This window comes from Grammomys surdaster, unplaced genomic scaffold (genome assembly GCF_004785775.1).
Source record: "Grammomys surdaster isolate TR1022 unplaced genomic scaffold, NIH_TR_1.0 243, whole genome shotgun sequence".
Classification (NCBI taxonomy): Eukaryota; Metazoa; Chordata; class Mammalia; order Rodentia; family Muridae; genus Grammomys; species Grammomys surdaster.
The window spans coordinates 6,188,548-6,207,112 of NW_021604688.1; the positions used below are offsets into that span (position 1 = coordinate 6,188,548).

General features: G+C 50.3%; 1 protein-coding gene across 19 annotated transcripts in view; it reads right to left on the minus strand.

Annotated features, from left to right (window-relative positions):
- The window catches only part of Celf4 (CUGBP Elav-like family member 4), a 281,718-nt gene that overhangs the window by 46,447 nt on the left and 216,706 nt on the right, over positions 1–18,565 (minus strand). For 9 of the 19 annotated variants that reach the window (XM_028774871.1, XM_028774869.1, XM_028774856.1 and 6 more), the window contains exon 3: positions 13,551–13,599. In XM_028774871.1, the coding sequence (XP_028630704.1) occupies positions 13,551–13,599 (49 nt within the window). Of the gene's footprint in view, positions 1–13,520; positions 13,600–18,565 lie in introns of all 19 variants that reach the window. The other 10 variants (XM_028774859.1, XM_028774854.1, XM_028774852.1 and 7 more) reach the window with 2 other exon arrangements.

Genomic DNA, 18,565 nt, shown 5'->3' on the forward strand with positions numbered 1-18,565 from the left:
TTGGGACGGGTTAAGGACATTGGCTATTTGAAAGTCACCATTTTTCTACCCTCCACCTCCAACCAACAGCTCCCCAATCCATCCCTCAGCCTGCGCTCTCCTCTAAGGAGCATACCCTGCTTCTGCAGGAAACCACACCCATACAGCACTTATGGAAAGGCCAATACTGAAAACACACTGTGAAGACTTAGTGTTCGCCACACTTGAGGGAATCTGGAAGAGCTAGCCATAGGTGAGCACCCTGGGGGTCCCTTAACAAGGGAGACAGCAGACTGCAGGAGCTTGCAGCGGGGTTTGTAGGACCACAGGCGTTGCATTTAATTTGGAAGGGTTTCATGACTAAGATATGAGGATCATTTATGGAAGGACAAACTAAAGAAGGAATAACCAAAGGCTTTGAATAAGCAAATAAGCTGCGGACTTCCTGTTTGGGTCAATCTCATCATAAGCTTCAGGCATGTCCTGAAAGATAGACTGCACAGGCAGTGGTCAGGGAGCGCAGAGTGTATCTGGGACAGGACTCTGTACAACACTCAGTCCTACCAATGGAGTTACCTGTGCTTTCTTTGAGCAAGAATAGGATCAGAGTACCCAAACTGATATCCATAGGTGTAGGTCTGCAAAGGAGACCTGTGGACAGACAACAGGCCCATCACTTAAGAGAAGACTGGGAGAAGGTGGAGGCTAGTGGCACGGGGAAGTCAGCCTCTGAGTGTAGAGGTGTGCACTGGGTGTATAGGGATGTGGTCTGGGACTAGCCCAGAAGGCAGCTGTGGGTGGTAGAGACCGAAGCAAGGGAAAGGGCAAAATATAAAAAGACCCAGGAGTGGCACAGCACCGGGCCACAGCGTTATTAAACTAAAGCATCTTATAAATCTCGAGCCATTAATAACAGGCTGCCTCCACGTCGGGATAATTTATTCAAATTGCGGGTCCCGGGATGGAAGAGCAGATGTTTCCGAGCTGTTGGTGTCACTGAAAGAGTTCCAGGGGAGGAGGGGCATGCTGCGTGCTGGTGGCACGGGCTTAGCTCTCCCTGCTCTGTTCCCCTAAGGAATATCTTCATCTTCCACTGCGCAGGCCACCAAACCCCTACTCTGGGAAAGACACGACAAGGTCCTTAAGGGACAGCCAACTTAGTTCAACACATGCTAAAGAACTGTCTGGAGAGACAAGTTGCCACATCTAGAATGCAGTGCTGCTCTAACTGGCCTAGATTGGCCTATGGTCCCTGCTATCTCGGCTCATTGAAATAACAGTTCTCAAAGGTTCTTTCCTTTACACTCAGGTCATCTGCTGATGACCTGGAAGCAAACCCCAGAGTCTCATTTGTATCCTCTGACAACTGAGCAGTAAACCATGGATGGTTTGCCTCCTGCTGGGAAAGGTGGAAGGAAGCTAAGTTAGGGGTGTCCTTCGACTCAGATCAGCCTTCTGGGTCAAACCTGGGTCCTGTAGTGGGGTGGTGGTAGGTGCATCAGGACTTCAGGCTGGGGGTTTGGCCACAATTCCTAGACAGACTCCAGGAAATGAGAGCCACTAGTTGTCTGTCTAGACTCAGGAAAGCTTAACTTCCTCAGATGAAAGCTCTCCTGACAAATTTCACCTCTCTGGATGGGCAACTCTCACTCCATGAAGTCATTTCTGTCCCTAACTCCTTCCCCTTCTAAGTGTCTAATGTTGGGGCAGAGAGAAGGGGACACAGCCTTGCCTAAGTCTTTGTGTCTAGGAATCCCAATCTCCATGGAATCCATGTACGTGACCTGACAGGGACTTGTTCATCTTTACCTCTCGAACTTTTCCCCATCAGGAAGGACCTGAACAGCCCCCCCCCCCCCCAGTATCCTGGCTTGTGCCTTGCAGTAGGTGAAGAAAGACTTCCTCCTGATTCTGTTCTGTGACCCTGCAGAACTGCCTACTGAGTGACCCTGCCCAGCCAAGGAATGTTGCGCCACCCCCTTGAAACTCTAAATCTTAACTACTTGGGTTTACAGAGGAGGCTCCCAGCTCCTTGTCCTGGCCATGTCCTGTCCCCTGATGTCATACTCTGGTGAGTGACGGTTGAAATAAAGGAAGTGTCACACAGGAGGCACACTAATCTCTTCCCTGAAATCGACCTTGATCGCACACCACCATCGTGTGCTGAGAGGAAAAGGAAGAGTCCTGCTTTCTTGCACCTGATCCTGACATGTAATGATACTCCTCAGGTAGGGTTCTTATTAGAAAAAATTTTAGGCAGACCCCACCCTTGACAGGACAGCATCAGATCCTGGTGTACAATGAGAGGTCGGAGAGGTGCCTTTTGCCACTTCTGGGATCTGGCTACTCTAGATATAGGGGCTGCTGGGAGAACTTGTCAGTTGCCTAGGATGAAGCTGAAGAAACCACCAAGGCCTCCAGCAGGACAGGTGAGGGAGCTGGGAGCATGTGGTGGCTGCTCCTCCCCCACTGTTCCCTGTCAGCATGGCTGGGAGGGTCAGTGGTAACTGCCAGTGCTGTGCCTCTGCTCCTGGCACATTGGGCCTCCTCCACAGCTCAAGGTTCATTTCTAGTGAAGGAGAGAGCGCAGCCCACACTTGCAGGGCGATCAGCATGCTCTGTGATGAATGGAGCCTGTGTCACTCAGCGAAAATGAATATTTCTTTGCGATAATGGCCAGATGGTAGCAACTCTCCGATCCAAATTAAAACATGCATGATAAATGCCAGGAAAACAGAGGAAGACAAAACCCCAACCTGGAGTGAATTCTCTCTATAAATCTTCCCTCTGTGCCCCTCCCCCCCACAGTGGCCCTGCTAATAGCCATTAAATTATTAAGATGTGCTTCAAGGAGAATGCCAATGTCAGTGGCTCCGGCCCCCTGCCCACCCTTCCTCAGCTTGTGGGGCCAGAGCGCGTAGGAAGTCCAAAACAGAGGCTGCTTCTCCACCTGGCCCAACTGGGGAGGGTAGAACATTTTCAGACATGGACACAAGACAGGCGTCGTGAAGCAGGCATGACTGATACTCACGCCCAGCCACGCTCTGGGGAAGTCAGGTCTATCTCTCCTTAAGCAGGGAACAGTCTCCATGGAGATGAGAAATTAACACCATGCCTGACTTTACAGCGCATGCAGAGGGCAGAAGAAGGTGTCTGAGCTAGAGAGTCAGGAACAGCTAAAGAAAACAGACTGAGGAGGGTTGGACTGGCAGTATGTACCTGGATGACAGGGAAGGCTCAGGAAGTGTGTTGCAAAGGTGGATGTGTGCTGGAGGTTCTGAGGCAGCAGACACTCAGGGCAGGGATGGCTTGGTACTGGGCTTGTTTATACTGTCTAGTGACAAAAGGCTTCTGAATCTCTCTCTGCCTTTATTCCTATAGTTCTTGCCTATCATCATGGCCAGAGCCTGCATAGCAAGGGCCTCTTGTTCTCCTGATATGCTGACCAGACCTCCCTGCAGCTGGCCATCTTCCCACATCCAGCTCCTGTGGACCCTAGACTTTTCCTCAGAGCCCAGGCCTTTTCCTCTTCATCCATGAGCCAGACCCTAACATTTTATTCTGATATTCCTGGGACTCTTTCCCTGGACTATTTGGCTTCTTAATATTCCCTGGATATGCTCTAGGCCACGGGGTTTGTGTCTCTTATCTCAGTCTAGAATCATCTCCAACATGGAGAACCCTGCAGAAGGCCACTCAGATTGTCCCAGTTGGTGCAGGCCTCCCTCCTCCTGTCCATGGCACACAGTGTCTCCATTGTTCATGTGTGCCAACAGAACTTATTCTTCTAGCTTGTAAGCTTCTCCAGGCCCTAGAGCCTAGCAGGAGCTGGTAAATAGCATCCTAGGGCCACACATCTGCCTTTGTAGTTCATAAACTCTGCAGGACAGGGTATGCCCTCCGAAAAGTCACTGCAAACTGGTCATTTATACATAAGCTTCAAGCATCCAGAGACACCATGGCCTACTACCCAGGGATGTTGACATCATAGGATATCTTTAGCACGGATTTCTGTTGATGTCTGTAAAACCTGTATTCCAGATGGGCAAGGCCCTGGTGATTCAGGCTGCTTTTACTCAATAGAGCTTTTGTTGACTTTTACTGCCTGCTCCTCCCAACTGGTCTTCACAGTTATATGGTCTCAGATAGGCTCTTTCTCTATTAGCTGGGTGGCACCTGAGTAGGTACAGCCTTAGACCTTCTCTGAGGTCCCCTGCACCCCTGTCCCCCCAAACCATGAGCAAGGAGTACGAGATGCCGTTCTAGACAGTGGTCGAGCCTTGTCTCTGTGGCTAAGGGCTTGGATGTTGGAAGGACATGTTTCTGAGTCAGCATTTGTGAGAAGTCCCAAAGCCCTATGGGAAGTCAGCAAGATTTGGAGATGAACAGAAAGATAGAGACAAGGTTAATGACTGACTCTATGTCTCAAGGAGGGTCAACTCTCCTCTCCCAGTCCTGTTTCTCACTTCATAAATGGAAACAATGCTCAGCCAAGCACATAGGGATGCTACCAGGGAGGATGCTCTCACACTAGAAGCTCAGTGGCAGGACCGGAACACTAGTGTCTCTTTCCATCTCTAGAGTCCTAGCATCAGCTGCTGCATGCATTGACAAAACCCTGTTATCCCAACATTAGGCCAGGAGGGGCAGACTTTAAAATGAAATGACAATAGCCAAGGCCTTTCGGATCCAAAAGAATGGGCACACACTCCACACTTGTGTACATAAGGGCTGGCTTGGGGGCTCCCATCTCTTCACATCCTCTGGACCATGCCTCAGGCCCTATTTTAGTGTCACAATTCCCTACTCTGTGCTGCTACCCAGTCTACTGGACTCAAGCCAGTGAGAGACCTTGTCTCAAAAAAAAAGGTAGGGCTGGCAAGATGGCTCTTTGGGTCATTGGGTAAAGGCACCTGCTGCCAAGCTTGATGATCCGAGTTCAATTCCCAGGATCCACATGGTAAAAAGAGAGAACCAAACTCTTACTAGTTTGCCTCAGAGTTTCACACATAGACACATATACATGCACCAACACACATACATAAAAACACCAATTCCCAGCTTCTTGATTCCATTAAGTAGCGGCTCCTTTCCAACCAAACCCATTATTCTATGGCTTTAAACAACCTGGCGTGCCACCCGAGTTACCTGCCATCCTGGTCTCTAATTTCTGTGCTGCGACAGCCCATGCGCGTCCTCTTGTCTCATCGACACCTCTTGGCGACCTCCCCTCTCCTGCTCCTCTCTGGAAATCCGCATATCCAATCTGCTGGCATGATTTCTATTCGCACTTGATTCCCCGCACCTCATCAGAGGGCCTCACCCTGTCACCAGTTCTATTTTCCCATATACCAGCCTCTAAAAATAAAATGACGAGTACATCAGCCGTGACGGGGCATCCCATAGTTTCCTACTATGCTCCATTTGCAAAAAGAAGTTTAGGGGCTGTTCCCATTCTCTTTGCAATACAAGGATGCAGCCCTCAGAGCAGCCAGCTTTGTGGGAAATGCAGGGAGTTTAAAGTCAGACCCGAGATGGGAAGCTGGAGCGCGTCTCTGCCAAGATCTTGACTTGGCTCCTCACGGCATGTGGCTGAGCAACCCCAGAACACCACTTGTATCGTGTTATCCCCTAACTCACAAGCCTGACCATCTGTCCCCTTACCCAACACCTCTGTTCAAAGCCTCCTGTAAAAATCAGGGTTCCTGTACCTTACTTATACCCTCAAAGCTGGACCCCTCCATCCTGGCTCACAGGGTGCTCCTCACTCCCTTGTGTTTAGCTCATTTTCTCACAGAACAAGCTCAGCTTCCACTCTCATCTCTGATTAACGTAGCATATTTCCTCTTCCTGTTCTGCCTCTGTAACCTGCTAACCATGGCCATGTTCTTACCAAATGGTCTTGATAATTGTACCCAGAACCTGAGAACACTGGGTACGGCTCAGCCTCAGAAGTTCGTCTGTCTGTTCTCTCTCTCTCTCCCTCTCTCTCTCTCTCTCTCTCTCTCTCTCTCTCTCTCTCTCTCTCTCTCTCTCTCTCTCTCTCTCTCGTTGTCTGCATCTTCCCTGGAAGTGGGAGCACCCTCCTGTGTGCTCACACAGTGCAGGGGACAGGATGCCCTGAGAGTGGCAATGGGATGCTTCACCAGAGGGGGCCTAGTCCCCTCTCTCTGTCATTCCTATTCCCAGGCGCACAGGCAGGAGGCACTTTTAAATATCATCCAGAAGGCCATTTGCTATGATTAATACCCCATTTCCCCTGAAACCGTTGTTTGCTAAATTAGCTGGGGCCAGAGGGAATTTCTTGAGGAGCTAGAGTCTCAACTTAACTTTCTTAATGCTTAAAACAAAACAAGATAAAACAAAACAGAAAAACCTACTTTAAAACCAGAAGGCAGATCAAGCCACACACCCTCCCTGCAAGCTGAAAATCTAGAGTCCAGTTACATTCAGCAGGTTTGCAGTTAATTATATTTTTCACACCTATGGTGGGAGTTACAGATGTATTTATAACATGTGTCTACTCCACTGGAGTGCCTGGAACCTCCCTAGGGACCCTTCCCCCATGGAGTCACCCCCCCCCCCCAGCCACAAAGACCTGTCTTCACAGGTCTAGCTGGTGTAGCTGTATAAATTAGAGGAGGGTCCCTAGGGTTTTTTTTTAATTCCTTTTCTAGAGGAGAGAGGAAACAAAGATTCCCTTAAGTCGGAAAAATGGGATTTTTTTTTTTTGAGAATAAAAGTCCCAAAGTAGAGTGGGACCTGCCCCATAGTTTAGGGAAACGAAGAGATGGAGATGCTTAAGCCAAAATGAGAGAACGTGTTCACAGACAAGCCATTGACCTTGATCAGTAGGGAAGCCATGCCTTGGTTGGACAGCCTGGCTTAGTCATAAGTTTGCCATCTCTCAGCCCTTCCAGTTCTTTCAGATTGCCTGTAGAAGGTCATGAGAGGGACTGACCTGGGCCTGTTATCCTTTGTTTGAGATGAACATTGCTATGTTTTTTTTTCTTCAGTATTAATCTAAAATGATCCTGGCACATGGGCTTTGAGGTTGACTCAGGTGAAAACATGATACAAATAAGGACATTCCAGTGATAACAGGGGGTCAAAACAGGTGTGAGATAGAAGACTAGAGGCCTGTGGAGTTGTTCTGGTGTGTGTGTGTGTTTATGTGTGTAGTAGTGGTAGTGGTGTGTGTATGTGTAGTGGTGGTACGTTGGGGTCTGTATAGTTGTGGTACATGTGTGCATGTGCGTGTGTGTGTGTGTGTGCATGTGTGTGTGTGTGTGCATGTGTGTGTGCATGTGTGTGTGCATGTGTGTGTGTGCATGTGTGTGTGTGCATGTGTGTGTGTGTGTGCATGTGTGTGTGTGTCTGTGTGTGTGTGTGTGCATATGGAGGCTCAGGTTGACCTAGGGTTTTCTTTCATAGATGCTGTCCACCTTTACTTGTTTTTTTAAAATTTAATTTACTTTTAGTTCTATATAATTGCAATTGGCCTTCTTTAAATTTTTTATTTTGTGTGCCTGGATGGGAAAAGGGCAGAGCACACCTGTGTGGAGGTCAGAGACCAATGAGACAGCCTGTCCCTCTTTCTACCATGTGGGTCATAAGGACTAAACGAGGGGAGCCGGCTTGGCAGAAGGTACCTTATTTCACTGAGCCATCTTGTTGACCACACCCTGCTTTGTAAAGACAGCCTCTCATTGGAGCTCCTGGAGCCAGTGAGCCTCAAGGCTCTGGTTCTGTCTGACCACCCCTGGGGTCACATGTGTGCCACCTTGCTCAGCTTTTTTACGTAGGTTCTGAAGATTAAATTTAGGCTGTTATGCTGGTGTGGCTAGCATTTTACTGACTGAGCTATTGCCCTTTCCATCCACATCGTGAGAAAAATGGGAAGGGCTAGGTGAGGGGCAGACTCATGGGGTAGGGTGGAATCGTTTCTGGACCTCTCCAGACCTACAGAGTCTGCTGCCTAGCCAAAGGTGAAGTTAGCTGCCCTTGGTTTGCCATGCTATCTCCTTCCGGAGACTGCTCAGGGGAGAGAAGATGGTGCTATCACAGTCCCCATGAGCCAGGGAGGCCCAACTCTGAAACAAGTTCTGGTAGAGGGGAAAAGCATACACATCCTGGAGGTTATATATAGTGTCTGTGCCATCCAGTCCACCTGAGACCTGCTGTGGGGACTCAGGAGGTGCAGGTGATGTTGAAGGGCGAACATTTTGTGCCCTAAAGTGTTGACATACAGCTCCTTTTGGTGGCTGCTGTGGGGCCTCAGTCACCAACCACATTCTGATGGCTAAGCTTCGTTCATCCCTGGATCCCCTGGGAAGCTCCACAGTAGAGGTTGGGGTGAGCGGAATCAGGACAAAGCCCTGTGATCTACGCACCCAGGATGGCTTCAGGCTGACGACAGCTCTCCAGCTTTCCTCTGCTCTGTAACCCCTCCCACCTGCCTGGCCTGAGGGCTTCCTCGGCAGAACCCAGAGGGGGTACTCTTCTGCCAGAAGCTTTTGTCCAGTGAGTCATTCATTGCTTCTGAAGACGGAAAAATGGACACTTTTGTATGGTGTACTTCCACAAAGCAGGGTCAGCCTGCGAGTCCATTTCATCAGAACACACTGTAAATGGCCTTTGGAGTGTAAGAGGATTGTATTGTTGGAAGAGCCCAGTGGTGAGAAATGCAGCATCTCGAGGTCAATAGTTATGGCCATGGGTCTCCCCAAGCCATGTGTCTGGACCAGAACCACGGCAGGAGGAGCCAGCTGCCCTGCCTGGACTCATAGCCCTCAGCTAGTCCCCCAAGGCCCCTGGGAACCCTTAGAGACCACATGTGGTCTGTCTGTTTAGAAATAGAATAATGCTTGGAGGGGAAATGAGGAACGAAATAGGATTTCAAAAGCCACAGGACCCGATGGGGCTACAGATGGTGGAGGGGCTGGGAGGAGGGAATGGGGCCTGGGTTTATGGTGGGGAACGTGGCCTCGGGGAGGGCCTGGGATCTGCATCACATGCATCTTGTCCAACCTCATTAGCTGGCCCAGCGGGACTCCACTGCCACACTAGTGTGTCTGCCATGAAGAGAATGATGCTCTGAAGATGCCGTTATGGACTGGGGACAGCAAAAGGCAGTGAGAACACGGCACCTGACTAGGGTGGGTGGTGGCGGGGCACACCTTATAACCAATGAGAGAATGAAGGTGAGGTTCACACAGGTCATGATCTTCCCCTCCTTCCCTTCCCTTGAAAAGTTCTACCAGAGATAGAAGAGATGGGACACAGAGATAAAAGAGAGGGGTGGGAGAGAGGGAGGAAGGGAAGGAGGAATAGAAGGAGGGAAGGAGGGAGGGAGGGAGGGAGGGAGGGAGGGAGAGAGAGAGAGAGAGAGAGAGAGAGAGAGAGAGAGAGAGAGAGTCAAGACCCAGGAGCAAAGACCCAGGAGCAGATTGTATTGGAATGGTCAGCTTCAGGCACTTTTGCAAGGCTTGTTAGGTGTGTGGTTGGGGGGTGGGAAAAAGACATTTTTTCATTTTCTAGAAGCTTCCTTTGGGGTGTGCCAATAGCTTACAGAGTTACTTCTCTGTGTTCCTTTCTAGGCAGTGCTCAGGCCCTTTCTCTCCTAGTCTGTCTGCTTCAGACCCTGTAACAGGGGTGGAGGGTTGGGGTGGTCAGGAAGCTCCTTCCTCCTGCCTCTCTCACCTGACCCACTTCCCTGAACTCATGGGGTGTCCCTCTAGGTTCCTTTAGGCTACTGTCTCAGCCTCCCTTCCGTGACCTGGGGAAAACATAACCTGCCTAGTAAAGAGAGATTTGGCCTGGCCTTTTTAAATGTGGGCTTTGCCTTTTCCATCCAAAGGCCAGGTGACTGTTGCTTAATCTGGTCCTGTCTTTAAGTGACATGATTCTGCTATAGCGGTGGCCACTTTTTCATGTCTATTTTCCTGTGAGCTTTCTCCAGAGCTAAGCATGGAGGAGCATAGGGCACGCCCTGGAAGACTGTAACCTTACTTGTACTCCTGCTGGATGCCTTCCTTCCAGAGACCACACCTGCCAGGTAGGCTGGGTCTCTGGGAACAGTGAACTGCTAAGAGGCAGGCCTGTTAGCCAAAGGCTCTGACAGACCCAGCCGTCATTTGGTTCTTATGTGAACCTCACACCAGAGAAGAGGAAAAGAGCTGTGCTTCTGTTCCTGCCAGCCTGAGCCAAGCAATTCATCTATACCAAAGACAGTCAAAGCTCTGTAGGCAAAAAGGCCACCCTTACATCCACAGTTCTACTCACACCTGTCCATGCCCATTCCCGGAGTCCCAGTGTGACCATGAGATGCTTCTAGAAGCACAAGAAGTAGAATGGGAAATGGGCCCTTGAAGTGCCTGAGTGTGGTCAGGATAGGAGGAGTAGCCCTCTTCCTGCCAGGTCCTTTTACTGACATGGAAGGCAATGGGTGGAGATCCCAGGGGCACATGTGCATCCCAGGTTCTAGGTCTTCAGAATACTGAGTGGCCTGGGAGCAGAGCTGCTGGTGTCAAGACAACGATGCAGCCTGGGTACCAGGGCTCATCATCACTTTCTGCTTTGGGGTACGTCCTTTCCCACCCTTCTTGGCTCCAACATACTTTCTCCAAGGCTCCTCTCTTCCCTCTTTTTTCCTTCAAAAAAATTTGTGGTGTGGTGTGGTGTGGTGTGGTGTGATGTGGTGTGTGTGTGTGTGTGTGTGTGTGTGTGTGTACATGCCCATGAATGTGTATATGGAGGCTGATACTGGATACCTTCCTCAAACACTCTCTGCCTTGTTTTAAGACAAGGGTTTCTTGCTGGCCCTGGAGCTTACCAGTTGGCTAGGTATCCTCTTCTGTATGCATACCTTGCCCTCATCACCCAGTGACAGGATCACAGACATACACTCAGCTTTCTAGCTAGGTGCTGGGGGTCCAAACCCGGGTCCTCGTCACTCAAGCATGTTACTCACTGAGCCACATCGTCTCCCCAACCCATCTCTTCTTACCTCTTCCTTCTTCTCGACTTCATTTCCCCTCCACATCCTACTTCTCCCTTCCTTCCATACCTCTCTTCTTTATTCTTTTAATAACCTTCACCTTTCCCTCCCTTCCCCCAGAAGAAATATTTAATGGATATCAAATTATTTTAAACCAACTTTCTTTTGAAAAAATAGCTTGATGATAGTGCTGACTCAGGACCGTCTCCCTGTTTAATATTGAATATGCAATTAATAGATAGATGTTTAGGTTTGGCTCTTCTCTTCCCTCCCTTTCCACCGCAGCAAGAATAAAAGAGCTGATTAATCTGGCTTGGGGCAAGTGTCAGAGCAGGAGATATATGGGAGAAAGGCGATGAGGTTAGCAGCTTGGAGTTGGAGAGCAATCGCCTCCCAGGCAAGGGATGAGTGAAGAGTACTGGAGCAGGCATTCTGCTGGGCTGGGGCTGAGGGGATGCCCCATGCCCACTTTGGGTCTGGAGAACCTGCTGGGGCCAGGCCTGCCTGATCGCTCCGATATTTTCTAGGTGAGGTCTTGTTCGTGCCACCCTGGTTCATCCCCAGCTCTGGGAATCCCTTTCTTTCAAGTCTAGAAATACCATTTTCTCATGTTGCCTCCTCCAACTTATCTGGCTGTCCCTCTTTGGGATAACTGGTGGCATTGGTTATCCAAGCAGCATGACTGTACTTGAGAGCTACCCTCTACATTTGGCTCCCTGAATACGGGACATAGCGGCATTTCACGCCCAGATGACTTGCACTCGTTCTCACTAGGTCTGCCTTCTAGAGATCACTTCTAGGAGAGACCATGATCCCTGCTCTTAAGCCCGAGTGAGGCTGAGCAAGGACATAAGTCTTTCTTCATTGAGGAGGGAGCGAGGGTGGGGAAGAAGGAGCCTGTGGGCTTGCTCACTTAGGCCCTTGATGCCTGAGTGCATTATTTCTCAATTATCAGAGTCCTGGGATGCTTAGTGAACACCGGGTGCTAAGGTGTGTCCATGCCCTAAGACATGAGGTGCCTTTGGGAAGCACCAGGCATCTGTTAGAGCCCTGTTGGGTAGGACATAAAGCTTAAGTCAAGAAGGGCCTGAGCCAGGTAAGGAGCTTGAAACAGAGGGTTCAAGGGCATGGTTTGGGAGAAACCATAGATCCCTGGGACCAGTGCCAACTTTAGTCACACTAGGGTTCACTTCAGGACAACTCACCCTGAGTTGGAAGTATCTTTGTGTCTGACCAGGAACTGAATTTGTCCACATTCCTGAGGAAGAAGCTGAGGGCATTGCTCAGTGCTGAGGCCAGGCAGGACACAGTCAGTGTGAAGTTGGGGCTCGAAGGTAGCTTCCGTGAGAAGCAGAAATGACAGGACCTCCATTCCAAGACTGGCAGACTGAACCCTCGCAGGGGCCCACAGCTTCCTTCTCTCCCTTGGGCTGAGGTTTCTCCTTTTCTCTCTTGGGTGGGGCAGTGTGCTCAGTACCATGGAAAGAATTTGCTGTGGACAGTCTGAGCCTGGGTGGCAGAAGCCTGACCTTTGATGCCGGAGGCATTCTCTATGATTGCCTCTTCTGTTCACATTGTAGCATGCTTGAATCCTATCTAGGGGGTACTAGAAACAGGGCTGTGCCAGCGTGGGCACAGATCACTCTGGAGCTGAGGTGGGGAAGCAGTGTAGCTTCAAAGACACTGTATTTCCAGGAGAATTGTTGCCTGGTAACAGATGTCCCTGGCTGGCCCATGTTTTGTCTTCACAGGGTTGAGCTTCTGAGCTATCTATTGTCTGTCTATCTATCTACCTATCTATCATCTATCTATCTATCTATCATCTATCTATCTATCATCTATCTATCATCTATCTATCTATCATCTATCTATCTATCTATGCATCCATCCATCCATATATCTATCTCTTTCATGTGTGCGCATGAGTAAATGTGTGTACATGCATGTATGCATGTCTGTTAGGGTACTCAGCTTTGTGCCAGTCTCTGTGTTCTAGGGTGAGCTTTTGTGAGTAAAGCCATGTCCTCTCTCTGTCCCCTTCCAGACTTCTGTCTGCCTGTTTGCATCCAGCTCTTCAATCTTTATCTCCACACTTGCCTTGTGTGTCCCTCAGCCCCACCACAAGCCCTCTCAGGTGTTTTTCTTCTTAGCCTTGACCCCTCTTAAACAAGACGGAAGCCATTGCTTCTCTCCTAGCAGGGCAGTGGTCTACTATTCAAATCACATCACTGGAGTGTTTTCTTGACAGCACTCAGGCAGGCACACGTTTTATCTAAGAGAGTGTAAAAGGATAACTCCTACATCGAATCTTGTTTCTTAGAAGACAGGCATTAAACCCTTCCCTCTGTCCAGCAGGCCTCTGTCTCCCAGCCGTGCCATATTGTCTTTCCATATCAGTCGTTCAGAACAACAAAGGCCTATCTCTAGCCTTCAGTTCTCAGGGGAAGCAGCAAGAAGAGGAAGAGGTAGGGAATCGCAGCAGTGGGACAAGGTGGGAAGGAAGGAAGGGGAAGGGAGGGGTCAGAGACAAGTGGGCCCTCACGTGAAGGGGGCTGGCGCAGGCAGCTACTACCTCCTCGACTCTCGCTGTCCGCAGGCTTCACCTGGATCGGCCGGTTCATCTGCAACAGAGTAGAGGGAACAGCGGTACAGGGGGCGGGGGGGGGGGGGGGGGGGAGCCAAAGAGCGCAAGTTCGCAAGTGCCACGCCCACACTGGGGACCCGCACACCTAGAGACAAGCAGGGCATCCTCTCTGACTCCCATCCATCTTCCTCCACTATCTCAGTCTCCACAACCCAGTATTTCCTGCGCGGCGGGAGGTGGGGGAGGGGGTGGGAGAGAAGGTGTGTCCTTCTGGGTTGGAGAAGCTATAGGGCTCCCCCCTCTTTGAATTGCTCTCAATAGCCTGATACCAGATATCAGAATCAGAATCTGAAGTTGATAGCAAGCATGCCTATTCTTTCTCTCTTCACCCAGAATGCCCTCCTGTACCCGAGGCACACCTTAGGCCAGGGTCCCTCAGTACAATTGGCTCTGCCGAGCTAGACCCTGCCTGGGACTGACTTCAGGTCATCTCTAAGACTGGTCTGGGAGGCAGAGATGGCAGAGGACTTGGTTCAAACTTCTATGTTCTGAGCGGAGCTCTAGGCTGGAGTTCCCGAAGGCAGTCGGAGAGGTCCTGCAAAGATGGAGTAAACGCTACCAGTTTTCTTGTGTTTGTGGGAAGTAAGGTGTCAGGGCTCTGGAGCACCGGAGTGCCTGCGCAAGCCTCTCCCTGGAACTAGTGTAATACTACATTTAACCACTAGATGTCTCTAAACTCCAAGCATCGTGGCTCATAACGCAGGTTGAACCCCAGCTCCGAAGTACGAGGTACGAGGGTGGTCTCTCCAGCCTTGGGTTCCCGCTGTATTTCAGACAATCAAAATTATAGAACCACACAATGCGACGTTCTTTATGTCTTCGCCACCCATGATTCACCTGTATGCCCCTCCCCGATCCCTTTTTGCAGTTGCATTTCTCTCACAAGACTCAAAGAGAACTGCAAAAGCACCCCCATTTTAAAGGCAGAGAAGCCGAGGCCAACAGACAGTCATGTGCTTTTCCAGGCCACCTTGTGGCAAAGTCTGCAAAGGCCGTTTCTGCATTTGCTTCCATTGCACCTTGCTGCCAATTCCCCTCCCTTACAGGGCCTGGACCAGCAGTCACAAGCAGCCGCCTGCCTTCCGGTCTAGGATTTGAAGTGAGTTTTGGCTGCGTTAAGACAACTGGGCATTGGGAGGGAGGACTTTGTGACTCAGCAAGGTGAAGCTGAGGCCAGGGGAAGGGCAGAGCCACACAAGGAAGGACAGAGGCAGCACGCAGGAGGATTTAGAGTCAGGGCAGACAAGGAAGGAGAGGCAGGAGCCAAGGCCAGCAAGACTGGCCTCTGGAGACCGGGTTGTACTGCTCTGGAAAGGGGTGAAAGAAAGGTGCTTTGTATGAAACTTCAGCCCCTCCAGCCACTGGAGGGCTGTCATATTACAACAAACTGCCAGCGTGTGGAAGCATGACAGAGTGCTGCTGGCCCCCCAACAAAGCAGTGTTTCTGAAGGAACCGAAGCCTCTAGAACCAGCCAGGAATCTCACTATGGGAGAGGGGCTCTGGGTGTGTGGGGGTGGGGGGTGGGGAAGGGTCACTACTGTCTTGGTTCTTGGAGCTCAGCAGCTCACTGGGGACTGAATCTAAGGCTAAGTGTGTGCTAACCAGTACTCTAACACCCATCTACGGGCCCAACTATCACTTTTGAGTACCCACAGAGACATTCCCCTCCGCCCTCTGAGGGCTTAGCAGAGTTGGGCCTAGGCACCCAATTATGCCATTGATTTCTCTCACCCCCACCTCCCCAGCCTTTGTGCTCTTAAAGCAGACAGTTCTCTGCAGTCAGGAGGATCATCTGCATCTTGGTGGGAAGAACATGATTAGGGCGCTACCGGGAGAGGCAGAAGCGCCATGGACATAGTGACCAGTATGCATGGATTTTCTATTATGGACTCCAGTTTCTAGGGGAGGAAGGGCCAAACAATACTTGGAGAAAACACAATTTCTAACTGTTGAGGACAGTTTGGGACAGATTCTTCTGGGTACCACATTGTACGGAATCTTGTTGGTGTAGAAGCTTCCTCCCCGGCCTCCCTCACACTCCCACCCCACATTGCCACATCTGTCTGCTTCCTGATCATTTCTCAGGCCTGCAGTGCCTTATTCCAACATTCTGCCATTCTTTGTGGCTGACAGGGTCCCTGGAGTGGACTGAGTGCAACCCTCACTCACATAGAGAAGCTGTAACCCTCGGTGTGATTGTATTTGGAGAAACAGGGAGCATCGAGAAGGTAACGATGGTCTAAGTAATGATGGCAGGTCCCACACGTTTGCTGTCCTTAGGAGACAGAGAGGAAATGCAGGGACATAGGCACACAGACAGACAAAGGCCATTGAGGACACAGCAAGGATATCCTCTTCAGGGAAGAATGGTTTTGCTCAAAATCAATCCTGCTCATACCCTGATCTAGAACTTCCAGCCTCAGGGGCAGTGAGAAATACATTTAGGTAATTTAAACCATACAAGAATCTTATACCCAGCAGCCCCAGAAGATGAACATTCACAGCCCATGAAGATCGAGTGAGAGAAGGATCTTACAAGGAACTCACCCTTTTCCACAAAAGAGGCACCCTTGAGGGTGGATCCAATTGCAAGAGGCTGGGGGCTTAGGTTGCTCAGGACTCCATGGCTACTATATGGGTTATCTTGCTAGATTATGACAATGTCATAGTGTTAGCCTCAAGTGCTGGGCAGGGTGGCCAGATAACATACAAGCCCAGACTTTCTTATTTTCAGCAGAAGTCAAACCTAGGATGTGGAGGTTTCCTAGCTACAGCAGGCTCTGCTCAGGAGGCTGGGTCTGGAGGGAAGACTATTCTCCTCTGTTTCCCATCCTCTATAGGTCCAGCATTGCCAAGCCCTGATTCTGCCTTGAGGAAGGGAGTGTGAGCAGAGCAAGCTGGCCTGGCAGAAGATACCAAGTCAGGCCACAGAGAAGGGGAGAGATGACAGGGCTAAAAGTTGCAGAGGGAGAGAAGCCAGAGGACAGCCAAAAGAGAGGGGGGGGATGAGAGGGGGTAGAAAAGGAAGGGAAGGAAAGAGGAAGGGAAGGGAAGGGAAGGGAAGGGGAGGGGAGAGGAGGGGAGGGGAGGGGAGGGTTTGGGAAAAGAGTGGAGGAAGGAGAGAGGGTCTGTGGAGGAATGATGAATGAAAAGAAGGGACAAAAGTCACCTGGCACCTCCCTTTAGCAAACACTATTTCTCCAGTCCAAGCCATGTTCTCAGGACACCTTTGGTCCCTACCTTTCTCCTGTCTCATGGTTCCCTGCCATCCATCCACATGTCCCAGTAGTGCGGGGTACCCTGAGAAAGCCACCACATGGCATTTTCCTAAGAACGTTCTTCATTCTGGATCCTTCCACTGGGCTGGAAATGAGTGTCAGTCCAGCTAGGCGTAGCCTTCCCTGGATGAGGAACAGCTTCCTAAAGACTGGAGGCTCCTGTGCCAGTCCTCTGGGAAGACTGCTTGGAATCTGGGGTCTCTTTCTAGGTAGAGCTCCCTCAGAAGGAGCAAGCTGTTTGGCTTGGGCGTGGTAGTTTGCCGAGCTTTGCATAGCCAGCTAGGACTGGAAGGGAGCTGTCCCTTTCCTGTCCCTTGCCACACTCAGGTCCAACCTTGTCAACTCCTGGTTCTCCTTTCGGGAAAGCGATATGTATAGACTGAGCTGGTCTCACCAGAATAGGATTTAGGGCCAGCTTTGCTCCTTACAGTGGCAGAGGGTAGGCAGACAAATGGCTCCTTCCCTGTCCCTTCCCCCTGGCTCTGTCTCCCTGCCCCCTGCCCCTCCCTCTGCCACTCTTTGCATCAACACATAGCCATGCATTAAACAAGACATTCCATTAATTTCTTCATCATCATAACGTACGCTGGGACATACCCTTTAAATATTCATTCAGCTATGAAAACTGGGCATTAAAATTTTAATAATGTCAAGCTCATTTGAACCAGGCTCCTTGGGGACGATTACGATACAATTAGAATAAATATGATGATTGAGCTGGTCCAAAGGCTTCACCTGTCCAGCATGGCTCTCTGTATAGGTAGACAAACCTGTGGCTGATGGGCAGACAGACGGACAGACAGGCCAGGCTCTTTCCTGACTTCCCCTCCTACACCCTGGTGGCCTTCTCTCTGCTTCCTGCCGTCACATCTGCTCCTCACAGGTCTCTGCTGCCTGACCCCGGAGAGCCAGGGTACAGGGTACCATCCATGAGGAAGACGGTTCTAATTAACATCCTCATTCCTGTTCCTGCTGGCACCAGCTGGGTGCTCTCTGGATCCATGTGAGAGTGTGGTTTTATTTGTGCCAACTTACTCTCCTCAACCTTTAAAGGGAGGGATTCATGAGAAAGGAATGAACACCATCTCTAGAGCAAGGCCAACCTGGATATCCAGGGGTCTCCCGAACAATCAGCTGTGCTCAATCACCAGAAAGAGAAACGTCCACTGTCTGCAGCAATGTCCTCCCTGAAGGCTGCTGTGGAGATTTGGAGTGACACTGAGCCTCCCTGCATTCCTCATTGCCTTACAGCTGCTGAAACCCAATTCTGGAGGTGACCCGGGACTGTCCTCTGGAGGTGACCTGGGACTGTCCTCTTGTGTAATTATCTAGCTTTTGTTTCCTGAGGTCAGGGAAATCATTTCTCATTAGGTCATGGGCCCTTCTTGAGAGCTGGTACCTCCAGACCCAACCTCTTGACTGAGTATCCCTGTATCACACATGTACATGTGCATGTGCACATGCATAATAACTGCTGACTTTAAAGAATTCACTTTGTTTTGGGGGATCATGATGAAATAAGAAAACAGAGAACACAGGAAACTAGGACCCATTATAGGGCAGGCAAGACAGGCTTTCCTGCTTCCCGTGTCTGTGGGCAGAAATAGCCCTGTGGTGTTGGGCTTATAGGAAGAAGTGTAGTTGGCCTGGTTTCAAAGGGCTAG